The sequence below is a fragment of the Mugil cephalus genome, chromosome 18 (genome assembly GCF_022458985.1).
Source record: "Mugil cephalus isolate CIBA_MC_2020 chromosome 18, CIBA_Mcephalus_1.1, whole genome shotgun sequence".
In the NCBI taxonomy this organism is placed as follows: Eukaryota; Metazoa; Chordata; class Actinopteri; order Mugiliformes; family Mugilidae; genus Mugil; species Mugil cephalus.
In genome coordinates, this window is record NC_061787.1 from 9,002,025 (window position 1) to 9,023,166 (window position 21,142).

The following is a 21,142-nucleotide window of genomic DNA, read 5'->3' on the forward strand; positions in this document are numbered from 1 at the left end:
GACATTTTTCCACATCACTCAAGCACCGCTTGTCAGACAAGATGCAGAAATCACCCCAAACACCCAGAGGCGGAATGTGACTGCCAGCTCGGTGCGTTTTGCCTCCTCGGCTTCTTGAGCACACATCCAGGAGAAGGAGAGGAGTCATTGGCTCTGAGGAGTTGATGAAGGGAGGGGGGGGCGCACTGTCTTCTCCAGGAGCGCATTAGCCTCCCTCCCTCCCTCTCTCTCACACACACTCCGCACCTCTCCGCGGTGGGATGAGAGCACAGTGAGGGATTGAGATGCGCCTCCACGCCGTGAACTTTTTCCCCTTCTCGCGTTCGTTTGGTTTATTTTGAAGGAGCGCGTCTACTGGACAGGAGCGCGCAGCGGTGTGGCACACGCTGGAACAAAAAAAAAAAAAAAAAAAAAAAAAAAAAGAGGAGCCTAACAGCTCAGTGCAGCGCAGGCAGGTTTCCCTTTTAAAAAGCAGAGGCAGGAGAGTTGTGTCGGGGGGAAGCGGCGGCGCCGGTGCATGAGAGAGAGAGACGGACTCTGCAAAAACCAAACGGGAGGATATAGAGGAGAAATCACAACTTGGATATGGCGGCTGCGAAGACGTTCGACCTTCTGGTTGGAGTTGTTTTAGTTTGCCAGTGCTTGGGGAGCGTGCGAGGCGAGATCGCGGCCGGTGACGGTAAGAAAAAACGAGCGACCGTGTCTTTATTAACGAAGTTGGCTTGCAGAAGTCGACGTGCAAAGAAAAAAGAAAATGATGCACGCACAGGTGGAGTTGCTTCTGCACCGGAGTGACTTTGTTGTTGTACAGATTGCATTGTTTGTTGCAGCAGAGATCCTCAGTGTGTCAGGTTTAAACTGCACCAGAGGCTCCGTGTGAGTGTGTGTCTGTATGTATGTATGTATGTATGTGTGAGTGGACAGACTCCCCCGAGGCTCCTTCTCTTTTTATTATTTTTAGGAATCATTATCCTGAATGAGGCTGCCAGATCTAGATCTAGATCAGAGGCTTTGTTTTTTTCTAATTAACATATTTTCACAACTTCTCCAAGGTTCAGTTAATTGCATTTCCATATTTGCATGAACTGCTGCTACCTATTCATGTCTCAGCAACTCAGCATGTGGGAACCTTGAGTAATTGCCTCTGAATATCCTATAAGATTCAGTCTGAGACTATAAACAGCTCTGTTGTAGCAGGAAAGGTGTGATAGAGCAGGCAGGTGCTTCCTCTCCTATTTCACCTGCATCGTTGATTGTAACTGGAGGATGAAGACACCGGCGTGAAGAAAGTCTTCCTCACATCAAATCTGCTTCACCCCACATTGGCCTCCCACAGAAGGTGGAATAAGTTCAAGTTCTGTCCCGAGAGCAGGCGAGATCTGTTATCGCTGGCAGCGGATTTACACCACGTATCAGATCAGCGGTTTAAAAGAAACGCTCTGGTGTGTGAGCGCAGACCACGGCGTCAACAGGAAGGTGTGGCTCTGTTTGGGGAGAGGCGCCGGCAGCCGCGTTTTGTGTCATGTCATGTCTCGCACATCCGCACAGTCATATCTTTCCTGGAATTGATGTTTCTCTTTCGACGGCCGTCGGACTGACACAGCAGAGAAACATCTCGTCTGCTGGGAAAACTTTTGGACCTGGCATCCGTGTGGATGCTACTTAGATATGTAGCACCCGCTGACCCATAGCAACGGTTTAGGAACGACTCAAAAAACATGAAGTGCATCAAATTCTCCTGATTAAGTATCTGTTGGATGCACTAGAGGCCCCTTCCCTTCAACACACAGAACCCAAAGACTCCCACTGACATCATCCTGTTAGCAAACACCACAGGACACCCTCCGAAGACCTACGCAGTCTTAGTACGGTGGTCATAATGTTACGCCTGATCCGTGTATGTAGGACAGTATTTTTAGACATCTGGCCGAGGTGCTTCCCTTGTCGTAGACTGACCTCGAAGCTGCCGGAAGGAGCGGCCCCCGTCCTTCCTTGGATGGGGGTTGTATTAATAGAGCACAGGTGGACTCCTCCACTTCTCTGTGAGTCCGTTGGGGACACATAATGCGCCATTCACGACCAGAAAAGAGCTCTAAGAGTCTCTGAAAGTGCCTCAGCAGCTCCAGCTCCAGCTCCAGCTCCAGCAGCAGCCTGACATATGAGGTCTGGTTGAAGCATTCATTTCCCTTCCTCGCATTTATTAGTTAGATGAGCAGTGGAGAACATCTGGGCAAAATTACACAACATCCTGTCAGCTTAGTGCATCATTTTTTAAAGCTTTCACTCTGCGGCTCTGTGATGGATCCGGCAGTGTTACTCTCTGAATGATTTTGGGGTTCAGTTCGGTGCTTTTCTCAATGCGGAGTAAAGGAGATGTTCCACTTGAGTCTGTGGAGCATGTGCGACGGAGGAATAGGAGCGTGAGAGAGAGGGTCCTGCCTCGTGTAATGATGTGGTCTGATTCAAAAGCCTGCGCTGAAGGCTGCTAATGTGCTAAGATTGCGGTCGCGTGTGGAATTTCGTTTTTTTTTTTCGCTGTGGATGCTGGGAGTTTCTTTTGCACACTTCGCGGAGGGTTGACGGAGGGTTAAGGCCGCTCGCAGGCTGCAGCGATGTGGACGTCCCCGGCTCCAACGCGCTCGCTCCTCATCCATCATGCTGCCAGCGGCTGCCTCTGCAGTCGACGCGAGCACACGGCCGCGCTCGTAGAGGCGCAGAGGAATGTGAGCTGCGGAGGAACACGCTGGCCCTCAAAAGAGTTTCATGGATTTTTGGATCCGGTTTCGTGTTTGTGAAAATACCTGCATTCGCTGAGCTCCGTGGCCGACAAACCCGCTAGCAGACCTTCAGGAGTGAGTCACGTGTGACACTACAGGTGTCTGCAAACAAAAACACTCATTACTACTACACTGATTAGGTGGGAACGTGTCCCATCTCTGTGACATTCGATTAGATCTGGCTGGTATACGGGTTCATACAGAATACTTTCCAGTTTTTAATATACAGGTGTGTTTGATTACACAGCGTTCTGAACGTATGGGGTTACTGCGTCACTGTGGTGAAGATGGAAAGGTGTGAAAACGAGAAGACTTGTGCCAAAAAAAGACCTGTCCCTCGGCTAAAGCTGTCCCCGAAAAATGTCCCCAATTTTAGCTTTTTATGAATGAGAAAAAAAGTGTTGCACGCAGACTACAGGTATTACGGTAGTCGGTCGCGCTACTGTTGACGTTACAGACATAGCAGTTTAAATAGGAATAAATATGTCAAAGTAAATGAACCCGTTATTGTCCCTGTTTCTTTGATTCATCTTAATAATTTTATTTTTTATTCGAGCTGTAAATGTCTCTGGATTTCCAAATCAGCAGGCAGTGCTAACGCGGGGCCATGCTAACCTGTTTTACTGCTAGTGTGGGATTATTCTACAATATTTACTCATCATCACAGTAAAATAGTCCGTCCTTAGTCAATCTACTGCATTAATTCCTCTCTCAACCAGTAGAAAATGTTGTGAACACGTGATTATTCATGAAAAGAAAAATACCGTAATATACATGTTTGGCCAGCCCTACATTCGATACATTTCCATCCACCTGTTTTTCTGCACGACAAAAGAGGCGAAAGCTAAAATACTGTGAAAAAGGTGTTGGTGCTTGCTGGGGCGCCACATCATATTTGTTTTTTTTTTCCGCGCTTTTGCATTGAGTTCATTTCCGTGCACCCTCTTAGCAGCTGTTTAACCAACTCGATAATAGTGTCCTGAACTGCGAATGGATTTTCTGATTTCCCTTGGACAAGTGTTTGGATGGAAACATGGCTTTTCATGACAAACGCTGCCACGCCTCCCTCTTCCCTTTTGTCACGCTCAGGAGATGATTCCCAGCGCAAACTGTCTGCGGACACAAAGTGAGGCTCAGTCTCCTTTAGTGAGGAGATTGTAAGCCTTCTTGGAATCTCACCCCCGCCGTTCCTCCCCCCCGTCCCCCGTCCCTTGCCTCCTTCTGACATTGCACATTTCAGAACGCGCAGAATGAGCCGGCTTCTTTATTGGCCCTCTGAATGACCTGCTGAAAGGAGCTGCCGTGAATGGATGACGGGGGCGGGGAGGTATGAGGACGGGGGTGACAGACAGGGAGGGGTAGCGGCGGCGGCGGTGGTGGTGGCTGGGGTTATTGTGCTGCCCTGTATGCGGCAACAGTGGGCCATGCCATACATGGCGGAGGCGGGGAGGCGGGGGAGGCAGGGTCACCCCCCCCCCCCCCCCCCCCCCCTTCGTACCAGCATGCAACAGCAGCACCAGGTTCCTGCATTAGTCACGCCTGGCCCTTGACGCTCAGCTCTCCGCCCCCTTTAAGTCCCGGGAAGAATCTCAACCTGACGGTTCGAGAGGGCCGGAGCACCACACAGAGTTCAATGGGCTCCGAAACAAAGAGCGAAGAGGCCACTAGTTAATGATGGCCAGTGCAGTTAAGCTCCTCTTAAGGCTTTTTCTGATTGTCTTTCATGTGGTTCAAAAGCTCCTTTCGCTTCCAATTGTTGCAGCGTTCTGCCTGAGTTATCACATCATTGTGAGTTATCACATCATCACTCCCGTGGGCATCTTCTCCTCTTCTCTCCCCCTAGATTTGTTTAGTTAAATCAGAGCGAGCGAAAATCCAAAATCGCGTCTGTCAGGCGGGGCTTGAAAAGGTCAGGGAGAAGGAGCTGGTGACGGTTCAAGCAGCGCTGATCTGAATGTCAGCGGTTTCGGGCCGACGGGATGACGAGCATTTTCCACTCATGACAAACATCCCTTCTCCGCGGATGAGCGGAGCGGCGGCAGTAGACCACAGTCGGGCTGTTATCTGCTCCTCCTGTTGACTCTGCGGAGGGATGCTGTGCCGTGTGAGGCATCATCAGCGGAGGAGTGGAGCGAGGAAAATGGTTTTTATTTAGGTGGGAGGAGCCGTGTTTTCTTTTGCCTGGAGGGGAAAGTTTGAGGATAACGAAGAAAAGGCGGGGGCTTGGAAAAACGGGCAGTTCCCCAACTTTGCAAACCTTCACAGTTTATAAGAAGGCTACTGTACTAGAATAAAAACTACACTCCAACATTATGCATAAAATAAATGAGAGAATTGATCCCCACAGCCCATAACATATGCAATTTGATCTTATATAAAGTAGCAGAATATATGTATATATATAAAAAAAAGTATAACGACCAGGACGTAATGTTAACTAGAAAAATATGGTAGCTCCAAATTGCTGCAGCAAAAAATGGCAAAAATGAAGAAATAAAAAACAGCAATGGCAGTTTTCCATCAAGCAATGCTAGCGCGCTGGTGTGTCAGGAATCCAACAAGTCCTACTGTTGGAAAAAAAACATTTTCTTGCTCCTGTTTTTATGTTCGTTTTATAACTCACCATAAAAACAAAGCGTCCGATGGAAAGAGGCTCAGTGAATAAATTGTAATGTACATGGAGCATGGGACTAGGAGCTTAAATGTCACTCAAACTGCCTCTCCACCAAAGAGACAGAACGCTCTCTTTGGTGGAGGCTTTCTTTAAATGTATTATTTTCCACATGGGTTTCTGTTGTTTGAGGTCTGACTCTGGTTCTTCCACTGTACGTGGCACCAGATGGAAGAACTCTTTATCTGAATGCACTCAACTCCTAATGTTGGTATAAAAAGCGAAAGCAGATGAAAATTGTGCTTTAATTCGCATTTTCCAGAAATTTGGTTTAAATTTCTGGAAGTTTAAAACTTGACGACTGATCGGCTAAAGGCAGCGAAAGGGAAAACGTGACGTCTTGGTTTGGGCCAAGCTGATGTTAACAGAGGGCAAATAAAATCTCCTAGTATGAGATATGACACTAAAACAACTTTGTTTTGAACAGTTCTGCAACTAACAGTGGCAAATTACGTCGTCAGGTGTTTGTCGTCCAAAAGGTTATTACAACAGTTGACTTTCCTCCAGTTCTCTCTGTAGGCTCTATGGTCCTACATGGCCGTCCTTCCAGGATCTCAGCCAAACTGAGCTTCGTCCTTCAACAAGACCACTTGTCACTTTCCGTCCCTTTTTGTTCTGGCAGTAGAACACACTATGAGTTGGATCGTTGGGTCATTTACTTTGGTATTAGTCATTTTTAAGGAGTATGTTCCTTCCTGAGTGTCTAAGGTTGGTGGAGACAGTTTCTGTTTCACTGTTGAATGATAGAGCCTCTCTTCAGATGCTGAGCAACATACTTTATATTGGCCCTCCTTTCGCATTGCGGACAATCTTTTAAGATGCATTTGTCCTTTGAAGTTAATCCAGCCCATGTTAATACCATTCACATGGACAATGCCTCTACTTTTCTGCCTGTGCTACCATGCTGAGAACCGCTGGAGCGTTGAATCATTGGTGCACACGTTTCTCCAGTTTGGCTGATTTGATGTTCACGAGGATTTTTGAGGGACTCGTTGAACCGCAACAGATATTAGAGAGCACTGAGGCCGCACGCTGGCAAACCCCTGGTATTTAAAGACAATAGCCTCGGGTTTAACTGCTTAAGTTTATGTGTTTCATAGCATAAAACGACTCCTTCAGCTGGATATGAACAGGGGTCCCTTTTGACCTTTAAAATGACTCAAAGAAGTAATGATGGGAAACACAGATGTCATGATTTCATGCTTGATTCAGACATTTTCCCTTTATTTATATCAAATGGAACTCACCGAGTGAAATAATAGACATATAATGACTACATTTACAACCAAACACACCAGAGCAGGTGCCTCTATGCAAATACTTTTACATATACGTGAAAAGAACAAATTATTGCCTTAATCAGACTATAACTGGAGAACTTAAGTGCATGTAAACACGTTACTCCGACTACGAATTCGGTTTTCTTTGGCATAACTGCTGCGTTGGAGTGTGACCCTGGAACAAAAGCATTCAAGAAAGCCGGTCGCGGAAGAAGAAGGTAAACAGAGCTGGTAGAAGAACCGTCTGAGGGATAGTGTGCATCTTATCTGCACCAGAAGTAACGCACACATTACGTACGAGATTTTAAAAAATTACTATTGTTTGAAATGCCGGTCTGCTGCATGAACGATTCTTGTTTATTATATTTTGTAATAGGTCAACCGGAAAGCGGGCTGTATTAACATGATGTTAACTAGCTGAAAAGACACACATCGCCACCTAGTGTGGAGGAGGAGGACATGTTCTTGTCATTTATTCGATTTTCTCCGCTGCATGTAAACTGGGACAAGGACTGAGCGTAGCTCGATTAAGCTGCGCATGTAAACGCACTGATAGTTGTGCATCACAACATAAACCAGCTTTGCAAAATGTGAAAATCACGTACGGTTCCTGCTGCTTCTGCAAGCAGTGCCTGCACCGCTCTGATGAATGAGGAACGTTCAAAGGCCCATAAAGCAGAGGGGAGGCGGTGATTCTCAAAGTCCAGACATGCTGAAAGTAGATAAGGTGTCCACCCAGCACAGGAGCCTGTCACACCACCCTGCGGCGGGCTTCATATCCTAAACCCAGCAGGAGCGGCGGCTTGGCTTTGTCCTGCAAAAGCAAGTGTCACTCATGGGGCTTATGGCATGCTGCTACATGCCTTTGCTTCTCACACTGTGTATCTGTCTTCCTCTGTCCGTCCTCGTGCAGCAGTTTGTATTGTTGCCTTCTTGGTTTTAGTCTCCATCTTTTAAATGCATGCAATCCTCTGTCCTGATTGAAATTTGGCATTGACGGCCTACTCAGACTCTTAGGTGTGTTTATTTAGATTTTAGGGGCTGTTGGAAACATTTAAGAGGTTTGTCGGACTCGGTTAAAAAAAATCTGGCTTTAGTCACATCTCTTGAGTTATGACTAGGAGTTGTTTTGGTATTGGTGCCAAAACTTCAGTTTTCCATTGACACCATTTTGACTTTTCAAACTGAACTGTTGCTAAACCCCTACCCAGGACTTTCTAGATCTGCCTGGTGAATCAGATCTTTCAGTGACGTGTCAGCTCGCAATTACACCACGGAAAATCATGTACACAAAATGTTGGCCGTCCAAGTTGCAACATGGGCTGTGAGTCGTGAGAAAACTACTGCTAGGCAACTGCCCATATCTAGTTTAACAAGCTAATGAGCAAGAAATGTAATGAAGGAAAGGTCTACATTTACCGTAGATCTATTAATTAAGAAGATAAACAAATAAATTACAATAAATTAACTCACCGACTACTGTGAAATGAACATCCATGGCCTTCGTCCTTCGTGCAGAAAAAGTTAGCAAAATTACGACAGCTTAGACTCTTCAACCGATATAAACTCTTCCTGTAAAAATGGCACCATGATGCCAGACCCTGTGCTAACATTTCCTCTCCGAACAACAGTTCACAAATCTACCACAACTCCTGTTTTGCTAGTAAGTATGTGTAAACAAAGCAGTCATACTTTAAACACAAACTAGCCAGAATGTTGTAATATATTGGAAATGATGCTAACTTTTAGCTTTAACATTATTTTCAATTTTAGTACAATGTTGTAGCCTAGCACACATTTAAAGTCTCCTTATAGGAGACGTCAGCTGTGGAAAGCGCTAGCTTAGTTAGCATAGCTATAAATCTATAAAAATATGTCAACACTCCAGAGATACAGGTACAAATTAGAAGCCTTTGTGCATGTCTGAGCTCAAGAAGTTAGGTTTTCTAGCATTATATGACTTTTAAATATTGTTTTTAATTTAATGTCGCAACCTTTCGTGGTGGCGAGTTTTAGCTAATGGTCGACTGTCACCGGCTGCACTCGTGTGATGGATTTCTTGATTTTCTGAGGTTCACTGTGTCAGCAAACACCTTCTTCTTTTAGTGAGTGCAATCAAATTTGAGCTGACTCCCAACCCAAGCTGAGTTTGATGTGTTTATTGGTCTGTTTATCATGTTAATGACGTGTTCACACTGGGAGCCATCCATTCCACTTTTATAACGTGCTGTCGGTGGCTCCCTCCCTCCTCTAAATCGAAGCCGCCTGGTGTAACGTATGGCAGCGCCGTGACAGACAGACACTCGAGTCCGTTCAAGCGATGTTGTGAACTGCGCTCGGCGAACAGTTGAAGACATTGACGTGTTTTTCCTTGCTGTAGGTCCAAACAGCGCTGCCTTTGTTACTCTGCCTGGAAAGTGTCTCCACGTCCCCTGTCCAGAAGTTTCTCTCCCCAAACCAAACTCATCCTGACAAAGAACAAGTATGCCCCGCAGCAGCAGCTTTTCAAAGTGCAACACAGAGTGCGAGACTCTGACAAGCCGGAGCATTTTTGGGTGAAATGAAAAAGGTTTATAGCCACTGGAGTATTTCTGTGTGAGGAGGCAGACTTTGATGATGGCATCAAAGTTGTTTTCTGTTTTCCACCTTGCATCCATAATGTGTATTGACAGAACAAATGTTCAGGTTGTGAAAACTTGGTTTTGCTGTTGTCATGCATTCCTCTAGTTAACACATCATTGTTCTAAATGCTCTGAGACGTGTTTTGGCACGTCATAATATCATGTCTTGAAACACTGAATGCCACTGAAAATCAAGCCGACTCAGATGTGTCAGCTCCGCGGCTTCAGGGAATTAAAGTTGGACATCGTCATCTGTGTCTGTGCTTGCTGGGTAGAGAACGGTTAACATTGTTCTGCGTCTTGTTTTGCAAATTCCCTCCCCGAATGAGCCATCGAGATTTAACAGTCATTTTTCGTAACACAGCTGTAAGGCTTTTTGCCGGCCATGTTGCTCATCACTTAACCCTTCAGACATCAGGCCTGCCAGGAATAGATGAATAAAGGAAGCTTTCCAAGAAGCCAGCAGAGGTTTCTGGAGGTCAGGGAGATTTTTGTTTGGAGCGCACAGTCTTGGACAAGCTTGTCCTCCAGCTGCCTGACCTCCTACGCTTGCACTGATCTCATTCTAAATCTGTAAACAAGATGGCCAGTCATTTATAATGGATGATGATGCAGCACTTCCATTTGTGTCGTTTTTAAAAAAAAAAAAAAAAAAAGTTCTTGCTTCGCGTTTGTTGGTGACTTTACCGAGAGAAAAAAAAACACTGTCTTGCACTTGAATCCAACATTTTGTTCCTCAGACGTTCACAGACAATACTCATACTAACAGATTGAACCATGTATATTCATTGTACTTGGTACCTTGTCCAACATACATAAACTAAGCTCAAAGAGCTCCTAAGCTGTATATACAAACAAGATACTTCCCAAACAACATACACGACAAGAAAATGCTCAAATCTACAAATCGGATCCCGCTTTATCACTTTTTTTTTTTTTCTTGTCCTGACTTGATCTAACACAGAAATGTGAACTTGATTAAACAAAAAGTGAGCCAGACCATACACATCAACAAGTGGTTCTGGTAAATGGTTTCGTTTGTGCCAGGCTTTCAGGTTTCTGTCTCCGTGCCAGTAGCTCGCTAGCTGAGCGTTGCTGACCGAGCCAGGAGCAGTGGTTTTCTTTGAGTCTTTGTGGGGATGAATTGCAAGGTGTGAGCGCTGCGACTGCTGCCTGCGCATTGTGTTGAGTCGGAGAAAGCGGGAGACACGGTTAACAGTGTTCCCATGCTGTGGCCGGGGTTATTAGAGACTCCCAGGTCTCAATCCAGGGGTCTGGAGTTTACCGTGTTTTTCTTATGTGCTCAAGCAAGGACACCTAACCTGATATCAAGGGAGGTCCGGGTGCAGTGAAGTGTCCACATGTTACGATACACAAGTGAGTTTAATGACGGCAATAGATCAAAGTCTGGGGTTTGGCTTAGACGGCACGAAATTGGCTGCTGTGCAAGCTTTGGTCTGACTCCCTCATTAAATACAGGTATTAGTCATGTGCGACTGGGTATGAACATGTTTTGGAATATTAAGCATGTTCCTTTCCTGTTGGTTTCTTCAAAAAAAAAAAAAAAAGTTGAGCTGCTCTGTGTGATAAAAGTATTAGTTGTTCATAATCCCATTAGGAGTGTGTGTATTATGAAGCTGCCATACATTCACTGTAGGCGGATAACGACGTCCTGTCAACAAAGTGACAAACAACTTGTGTGTGTTTAACGCAGGATCTTTAGAAAGGAGCTCTAACGGCATCATGAAGAGGTAATTGACTCCCACTTAAAGTCACTTGTCTCCTGTGCCTCAGACTTCACTAAGTAGATGACAAGTAAATTAGCGTGAGAAGTTTAATTGGGAATATGTTTTGTTGTTGTTGTTGTTGTTGTTTTGCAATCAGGTGGAGTGACAACAAAAGATTTCTATTCACCCACGGACGTACGGAGGCATTGAGATGTCAAAATATACACTGGGCAGTAACAACTGTAACTGTTTACTGTAAAATATATTAGTTTTTTTTAATGAAATACTTTAGAAAATTCAACATTTTAGAAAAAAAGTTAAGGGTTAAGAGCATGTCAATGTTTTTGCGTAATTCAAATCTGGAAAAAAAAAATCAGATCTGTTCTATCGTGTTGAAATATAAATTTTCTGAAGACAATTTACAAGGTTTCAAACCTGTGTTTGAATGTTTGAATGTTTCAACGTCTCAGGTTTCAAAACCACAACCACAGTCATGGCACCATCCCATAACACAGCAACAAAACAAGATGCACAATTTTGCAAAATGGAGCGTTTGTTTTAACCCTTTAAAGCCCGAACGTATCGCTGGTGACACGTTAAAAGACGCTCTATTTGAATTACCGTAACTCACAGTGGTTTGCTCTATTGAAAATATTCAAAGTGTGGCTGAAAACTGGGTGTACTGTGGTGCTTTTGTCTGGAAGACCTTCATGACATCTCTAGGGTGTAATTAACTTCGTTTTTACCAACAAATTCCTCCAGACAACTCTCTTCCTGGGGCTCCCCAGTCTTGCATCGCTCTCCAACCTGCAGCCAACAGCAGCGGTGTCATAATTACCGTAATGGCAGCTTTTTCCACCACCCCAGAAAGCACAACTTCCTAGTGTTCAGCCACACTTTGAATTTTGAATTGATGAGTTACGGTAACTCAAACACTTCAAGCTTGTTTTATGCGCAGGCGGATGTTCCATCTTCTGCTATGTTGTCCTATTTCTATTATTTATATGTCTTGTTTAATGTTGTGTTTTGCTCTTGTGGTCTTCCACATAAAGGTAAAATAGACCAAAAAATGTCTTTTTTTTCCTTGAACATCCATCCTTATTTGTGTGTTGCTGTCCAACCCAGTGGTGTTACTGAGAAGTTTATCATTGCACTGGTGTCCCACAGCATCTAAAAGCTGATATGTGCCTCGACTTCAGGAGGTCCAGCTATTGATTAAATGTCTGGCCAGCTCCCTGTTCAGCTCAAGGCCTCTGGTATCACACAGTCTAGAGTTGGTCAAGGTGCCAACACACTGTGCATCATTGCAACTGGGACCTGCCTGCTGCCAACCCAACTACATCTAAACACATTCATTCACGTCATAAATAGCCACTTGTTGAGACATAATTTGACGGCTCTGATGCATTAAATTCTCTCTTTCGCTTTATCTTTGGCTTGGTAAGATGAAAAACCTGCCTCCATATTGGATGGGGGTCAAATATGAAATGACCTCTCTGCAGAGAGCTGCCAAACCAGTAATATATGCCCTGAAATGGACAAGGAGACAAAATTGAAAATGAGTGCGGGCAATATGAATATGAATAAGTCTCTTGATGTCCTTTTTGGCTGAACCAACTCCGAATGGCTTAGGTTTTCTGTTCAAGGTGTCTCCCCATTACTCAGCCCTTTAGTAATATATCAACTCCTTGCTGCTGCTAAAGCTCATTTACACTGGTGTGTAAATTATATGTGTTCTGTATGAAACTCAGCCTATTGCTATTTGTAAATATACATTATTATTATTATCATTTTGCATTCAACATTAAGCTAATCAAATAATACACAGGTTCACATATTCTTATATATATTTATATATAGCTTCTTTTCTGCTAATATTGCTAATATCCAGCTGAAAGATAATCTCTTCTGCTTCCATTTATCCCTTTACTAAAATAAGTTGGATTAATTTTAATGTGGGTTTAAAGATATTTGAATTTGTGGGGGGAAATTAAAAAAAAAAAGTATGAAAAAATGTCTAATCAACCAAAGATCTCATGAGCCCCCTCCCCTGCAGTACCTTTGCAGAACCCCTAGGGGTCGTGGCTTAATGTTTGCGGTTTGTTAGTCATTGTATTTTTAAGCTTGGGTTTCATTGTGCCGGCCAAAGTAAAGATGACTAAAGCATTTGAAAGAGTAAGAAGCTCAAAGGTGGTAGGAAGCCAGCACTGACACATACGCTTTTTTTTATTTATTTCTTTTTTTTGTGGAAAAACATCCTGTTTTGGGATGCCTTTTGTCTTACCGGATGTCGAGCCACATGCGGGGAGTTTTGTGGGAGTGTTTTCTTCGGCGGTTTTAGAGAATGAGCTCACATCAGAGGAGGCGACCAGATCATGAGATCATACGCTGGGAGAAATGCTGTGTCTTATTTATCGTCGCTGTGAGCAATTAGGTCTGAACAGGATGAACTGGAGAGTTTACCGAAAGGTCAGAACCAGTACGTGCTCGCTGAGCGTGAGTGAATGTTTGTCTCAAATAAGACCCAGAAATGTGGAATCCATAATATCAGGTATGTGACTAGAAATAACTGAACTACCGATTTTGTAACGCAGTGAGTGCTGCCCCCAAACTCTTTCCGCCTTCAGTCAAGTTGATGCTAATTTCCTGCTTCCTGCTGTTAATGTTCCCGCGTCACATGTGATTAGCAGTCGATCTCTAATGATCGGCCCGGCTGCTGCCGCTGCTGCTGCCCACCGCGGCCCAGAGTGACCCCGATCAGCTGACTGAGGATGTGTTTTTAACAAGCCGCCTCTTCTCACGGCTCACGTCTCCTCCCGGAGAACAAGAAAACACTGCAGCCGCTGCTTTATGAGCCTCATCTCCTGTTCCGTGTTCCTATCTGCTCCTCGCTATCTAGCTCTCATTTGCCCCCTCCCATCCGCTCCCATTTCTTGTCCTGCCCCAGTTTATTTTTTTATATATATATATTTATATATACAGTACATGTGAGCTGATTAACAGTCTTCTACTGCGCCATCCGTCACCTCATTGTGTAGCATGTCCTTCAACTGCTGCCGGCCAGAGATGAAGAGTCTGGAAATCAATAACGTGCTGAAGTTAAAAGGATGTGAAGCAAAATGTCCTAATCTAAGTATCTTCAAAGTGCTGTCACAGTCAAAGAAGGTCTGTCTCCTATGAGACAGTAGATCAAATTAACCATATTTTAAATAATAGTAAATCCTTGCCTTTAAGGTATATGAAACGTTTGAAACCCCTAATTCTTTCACCAATAAAATGTTTTTATTCGAGAATGTATGGGATTATTGCGATTCATTGTGTTTTCGAGAAAGATTTCTACAAGGTGAGTTAGTTGCAAGTAGCCGATATCTGTGAAATTGCGTTGAATTCGGCTACACACCATCAGCACTTTTGACCTGTGATTACAACGATTAAACTGGCCACAATGGACAAGTGTTTAGCAAATAATAAAGGCTTTTACAAAGCTGAATGTATCATGCCAGCAGCCAATTTAGACGGTTTTGAGGTAAACTGCAGGGTGTTGAGTTGCAGTCCGGTAAATAACATCTCAAGTGTTTATGGGAAAAATTTTCAGGAACTCTCTACATAAATCCTGCCCTGAATTGAGTCCGTTTTTAGCCTTGAGTACAGGGTCGGTTTCGGCGTGATTTAAGTTCTGGCAGTCTACACTGTAGTTACACTTGATGCCATCTTAGTCGGCAGTGTCTGACTCCTCCTAACTCCTGGCTAGTTCAAAAGAGGTGGAGGCGTGAGTGGAGCTTAGGCGGTCAGATGATGTGTGATCTTTGTTGACAGCGAGCAACACGAGGGCACACACCTGTCACTCAGCGTCCTCACCCTGAACAGATGGTTAACATACATGTAAATTCAGCTACATGCACTTGTATCAAAGCATTAACCTCCTGATGTTCAATCCCAGTGTCCTCAAACGGGTGCTAATTAGCTAATTACTAGCTAAGAATGTGTTAAATGTGTGTGTCATATCAAACTAGAGAAGTCAATAAGCATAAATAGAGAAGTTTCAACCATGAAAACAAAATAAAGATTTCACTGTAGTGCCCGCTATCATGCTATCAACTAGTGCATTGACCCTTTGCCACCACTAGATGGCAGATAAAGGCGTCCACTTATGAGGACAACGGGTCTAAATGAAGCAGAATAAGTTACCACAAACCTAAAGTCCCCATATGAGGACACAGGATGTGAGGAGGTTAAAATATCCACAGAGACTAAAGCTGTTTTTTTTACCGCACGGTTAAAAAGTTTATTTCTGGATCGAGTCGGCTCCACGGCTTCATCTTTCAGCCCTGCAGGTCGCTGCTCGGTTTGATATCAGGTCTCAACAGGGACACTGTTGAACTGAAGAGGGCATTATTTAAATTGTTGCCACAGCACCCGAGCCGCCGTGAAGTCTGTAATGTCGCCGTGCGTTGCTGCATCAGGGCTTACAGCCTGAGGATGAGTTCAGTTCAGAGCTTTGAGTGGATACTGTCCACCACACCGCCATGCATGTTGTGACTGCTAGGAAGAAAAACACTGCTTAAATATAGACGAGTCAGACAGCGGGAGAACAGTGGGAGACGGAGCAGGCAGTCGCTCTGATCGCACGTCCCCCAACTTGACCCCTGACCTTTCCCTCGCGACAAGAAAAGACCTCCACCCGACTCCTTGACTCAACAGCCCCGGTGGCTAAATTCATCCCTGCGTCTGGCCGAGAGGGAGGCAAACACATTAACACTGCGGCGTCGGCCTTTGGCCAAATAAAGCTCTGAACAGAGCCCGGACAAATACCCGACCGAAGGCAAATATAAACATGGACATACAGACACTGGTAAAAGGTTTCTAATCGATGGGCAAATACACAATTGAATGGGCACGTAGCCTCCTCAACCTTTACAGCCTCGGTAAAGACTTTCAGTCTGGCCTCGCAAAGTAGTCCCACGGGAGAAGGAGACTAACTGATTTAAAGAGGAAGAGGATTTGTTGGGAGGACTCTTTATGAACCGTGTCTCATCAAAAAACGTGACAAATGATTAGCACATGTTGCTCCGTCGAGTGTCAGCGTGGAAAGAAATGCAGCAACACCAGACGTGTCGCTGGCTGCTTTTTATCAACTTGTGGTCTGGCATGTTTTGGTGTTGTCTATTTTTTTTTATCTTGGCATTTGCAGGGAAAAGATTCTGAACTTTCAGCAATAAATCTTTGCTTACAACAGAAAAGTCACTGACGGAGAGAGAGGCTTTCAGGGTTGTTAAGGTCAGTGCAGCTTCATAACGTTGGTCATTTTCAGAGAACAAATCCTCAATCATGTCTTTCCCTGCTCTTATTTGGACTTTTCAAGCTCAGAAATGTAATATGCTGTACAATAAAAAAGTAAAACTTGACAATATGATAACAAATACTCCCTTTTCTAAGTGCCGCTACAAGTTACCGTTCACGTTTAAAAAGATAGGTCACTAGGTCAAAGTGAAATGCAACGACTTGACTGCAAATGTCAAGTTTAATCTTTTTAAAGTCGTGCTCACACATGTTACTCTGTAATATCGCAACTTCATGTCTCATCTTCTTCGCTTGAATTAAAAGCTTATTCTAAGACTTCATGTTTGTTCTGCACTAGTCAGTCAGAGTGTCGGAGGCTAAAAAGCCAGAACCAAAGCTTTAATGCGGTTTATTTTGCGCTGACAAAGCATTTGATGGCATTTAGTCTTTTGATGCAGTTTTAACCTGCAAAAGTGATAAATTGATGGTTAACATTAAGGAGCTGCAAACACACTGACCTATTGTGCTCTTTCAGGTTTACAGTAAACAGTCATGCAAATGTGGGGAAACATTAGCTTTCAGTTAGAGTTGGGTTGTTGTCCTCCAAATAGCTCTTATTTTAGCTCACTTGTGGGAAATATTTGTCTAATAAATAGTCCGCTGTGTTTCAGCTGTGCCGGTTTGTGGTTTGGTGCTGGGCAGAAAGTTAAAAGTTGTTTTTTCTTTTTTTTGATTCTTCCAGGTCCCAAAGGCATAAGAAAAGTGTGCAGTGAAGTCAAAACTATGAGCTAAAAGATGCTAAAACGCCACGCAGTTCAGAGGAACTGCAGGTTTGACATGTTGTCTCTAGGCTTCGTGATTTTTTTTTTTTTATTTGTCCAAATTTGAAGTCTCTTGCGTCAGTGCTGTCTGTTCATTGCCGTATCCCCTCCGGTTGTACCTCCGCTAAAATCCCTTCTGGGATTTCTGTGCTTAACCCCCCGCGGCGTTTGCGTCCCGTGACAGATTTGCCGTGACAGGACCCGGTCGCGACATGACAGGCGACACATCCGGCCTGATATGAGGCTGCACTCACTCAGCGCTCGCTGACAGGATGGTAATGAAAAGCACCCGACCGCCTGACACCCCGACTGTCCGACTCGGCGGCGGGGCTGCAGTGGACAGCGGAGTCATTGGCGGTGATAATTTGACCCCGCGCGTCCGGACGACTTTCTTTATGGAGTGGCATCACTACGAGAACCTGACGGCCTCGGCTCTGATTGCACTTGACCGGTCAAACGGTGTGTGTGTTTATGAGAGTCTGCTCCTCGAATTTTTGGGGGATTCCCTTCATTTTTCATGGAGATTTGGCAGCTTTGAGATGATGAGATTTTCTGGGACTGGTCAGATATTGTAGTAAATCAATTTAACTGCACATTTAGCACTTTCCTGTTGATGAGCCTCCTCCTCCCGTCGGCTGTTTCGATGTCTGGCATTTGCAGGGAAGGAAGCAAAAAGAGCAATGCACATCTGTCTCACAGGGGGGGAAAAAAGAGCGCTGGCCTTGAGAGGACGATAAACGCGTAGAGGGACAGTTTTGAGAGGGAATATGAGCCGTGGAGGAACAGCATCAGGGCCTGAGCTCATGGAGCCGAACAGCTGGAGCGTCACCGGCTTCCTTTCTGCCATCCTGAAGATTCATAAACTTCAGCTGCAAGGCTCCTCCGTGAAACTAATGTTCCACGGCTGCAACTTTTAAAAGGTCGCCGGAGAGCGCATGTGGACTCGAAATGTTGCGTTACGGGAACGGCGGAGCTCACGTTGCTCCCTCAGAGGCCAAAGTTCAACCTCGAGGACTCTTATCTTTTGTTGCCGGAGTCGAGTCTGTTACAGTTTTCCCGTGCGTTTTCCCTTGATCCGCCACATCTCCCTCTGCACACTCAGCCAAATAAACAGAAACAGTTGACACACACGCGTTCACATGGTTGCAGGCGAAAAAGAGCCCACGCTCCTCAGCCTCCACCGCTGTCATGAAAATCTGAGGCTTTTTATTTAAAAAAAAAAAAAAGCTGAATTTTTTACAGATGTGTTGTTTTTGAACAAGCCTGTTTTTTCCACTACTCCCCTCGTACTCCCTCGCTCTGCTGCAGATGTGAAGGCTTTGTTAGTCCTAAAACATCAGACTTTTCCTGGGCTTTGAATAGCCTCAGCCTTTTCTGAACACTAAATAAATTCTTACATCGGTTTGTGTGGCATCAGTTCCCGGATCAGGTTGAGGCTAAATGATCTTCTGGGTCCTCCGCTCAGTCTGTCTCAGTTCTGAAGTTTTCAAATTTATTCTCTCCTGTTCAGAGAGTCACATAAAGATTAAACAGACACAGGTTAAAAACGCAAACGCTGGCTTAAAAACATTTGACGTTTCGAGTTGTAAACGTATTTTCTATCTCACCGCAAGTGTAGAGCAAATATGAAACTCCTGCTGGTTAGCATATCTTGGCTAGGATAAAGATTGAAAACAGTGAGAAACAGCTTGGCTGTGGTTTGACAGTGGGTTATGTGTAATTATCCAATTAAACCATTTAGATAATGGTGTCAACTGAGGTGCTAATGTTTAGCTCTTATTATTTCTCGTACAGCTTCTCAAAAAGTCTTTCTGCAGATCTCACCTAAAATCATGGTATTTATTTATTTATTTTACCTGCGAGGTACAGGTCATTTTTATGGAAAAAAACCCCAACACGTATTGAGTGTATAGTTATGAATCTCATGCACAGGGTAGATCTTGAATGAACCTTTGGTGCATTACTCATAACTGGCTTCACGAGTAACACCCTCACGACAAAGTACATCCAGATATTTGGGGGTTTTCCCTTCATCTCTTTAACGCGGAGCCTCTTTCATGAATGTGCTGAAAGTGCGTACAGTAAATCACTTTTAACGCCGAGGTTTCCATATGTTGAGTCCGTAAGCTGGTTACCTTGAAAGGCGGGATGATAATAACACATGACAGTCTGAGAATGCGCGTTTGCATGCTTGTCTGCATTTCATTACGCGTATGAATGAGTGAAATGATTTCCCGTGTGCGCGGTGCCGCAGTACGGCAGTAATCCTCTAACGCAGGTGTGCGTTTGGTTCGCGACACGGGATATGGATCGGCCTCGGTTAACGATAATTGGCGTGAAATAACTAATTTGCTGCTTGTCACGCGAAAAAAAGAGCAGATTTTCTGCGTGTATTTCAGCACGAGGACAAGCTTGTTAGTCAAGGTCATTTTTCCAAAGCTCCAGACGTGCAGCTGTCTGCGTCGTGTTGCTGCAGGTTTGTGTGTCTGGGCGGTGACCCAGTTCCCCACCTGACAGGGTCATAAACACAACACAGCGGATTGATTACAGGGAGCAGCGGTCCAACGCGTGATTCTACAGCCTTCGTAGACTTTAAAGAGTCACGGGTGTCATTGTGCAGTTTCACACGTGCTGCTGCTGCTGCTGTGTGGAGCAGGTCTACACAAAACCCTCCCTTGCCTCATTGTCCTCCAGCGGCCTGTAGAGGATGGGATGCAGAAGCGCTCTCATCCGAGACAAATCACCAATTCAAGCTTCTGCGTGTCTACAGCCCCGCTGTGGGTTTATCAGATTTATTGTGTGTTTGATAAAAACCCGGTGCGAGGAATAGAAGCCGCACTCACCCAGGATCCTCCCTCGCGCGCACACACACACACACACACACACACACTACATGATGCTTTGAACAATATTTTTCATTTCAACTTTTGAAGCCCACTCAGTGAATGATGGGAAATCAATTAGAGAAATGGGTATAATCTAACTATCTGCCAAATACCGTGGCTACATTTGGAGCAGAACCAAACCAAAGTCATGTTGATCTATTGTCTCCTTGCCAGCCAGTAATGGCACGCTAATGCTGCAATTATTTTCCTTGTCAAACAACTTATTTTTCTATTCTGTTCCCAAGGACGGGATTACACTGCGTATGTATTTTTGAGTGTTGCTAAAAAACCGCCGCTGAACGAGCCGTCGACGCCTCCTGACAATCACCTCCTGCTTACTTCTGTTATTTATAAAAGGACGAACAGCGGCATCAGTAGTCTACGTCTCTCTCAGGTACATTACTGCACTCCCTCCCTGTCTGTCTCAGGGTAATGGAGCTTGTGTTTTCTGCCTGTAAAGCCCCTGGCATTATCTCTCCTGTGGTGGAATCTTCGGAGACAGCTGGTGTGAAGTCGGAGGATAGGATCTGCTGCAGGTACGGCTTCAGGTTCAGACGTTTACTCAGTCCATCGTTAAGTCCCTCGGGGTCTTTCCCCCTCGTGCACAGTGGCTCTGGCAGCCCCTCCCTCCCTCCCTCCCTCCCTCCTTCATCACAACCCACCATGCACGCGACTGTGGCCGCCTGCACAAACAACACATCACCTGCAAAAAACGTCAGTCGTGATGCACGGTTGTTTTCCGAACATCTGAAGTGTTTAAAACTTAAATCTTTAAAGACTTAAATCTTTTTAAGTCGTCGCCACATGGAGTTTGTTGTGTTTCATTCATGTGTCATTCGTGTAACGGGAAAGGAATTCAGCCCTAGACTTTTCTTTTTTCGACCATTCAGACACATTAAAGTGGCGCTGGTCACAGACCAAACTGGTCAACCTTGGTTTTTACTTCCTCCTAATCGAAACTGTAATTAGAGTAATGATTTCTTGAGCTAATAAACATTGATGTTATTAAACCTGAGCTACAAATTCAGTAAGGATGCTTTCTGATTAAGGCTCAACAAACAGTGTCGTATAATTGTCAAA

General features: G+C 44.7%; 1 protein-coding gene across 1 annotated transcript in view; it reads left to right on the forward strand.

Annotated features, from left to right (window-relative positions):
* Positions 1-217: 217 nt before the first annotated feature.
* Positions 218-21,142, forward strand: part of plxdc2b (plexin domain containing 2b) — a 98,271-nt gene continuing 77,346 nt past the window's right edge. Inside the window, exon 1 of the mRNA XM_047568459.1 lies at positions 218-679. Within this exon, the coding sequence (XP_047424415.1) occupies positions 586-679 (94 nt within the window). The 5' untranslated portion in view covers positions 218-585. The remainder of the gene's footprint in view (positions 680-21,142) is intronic.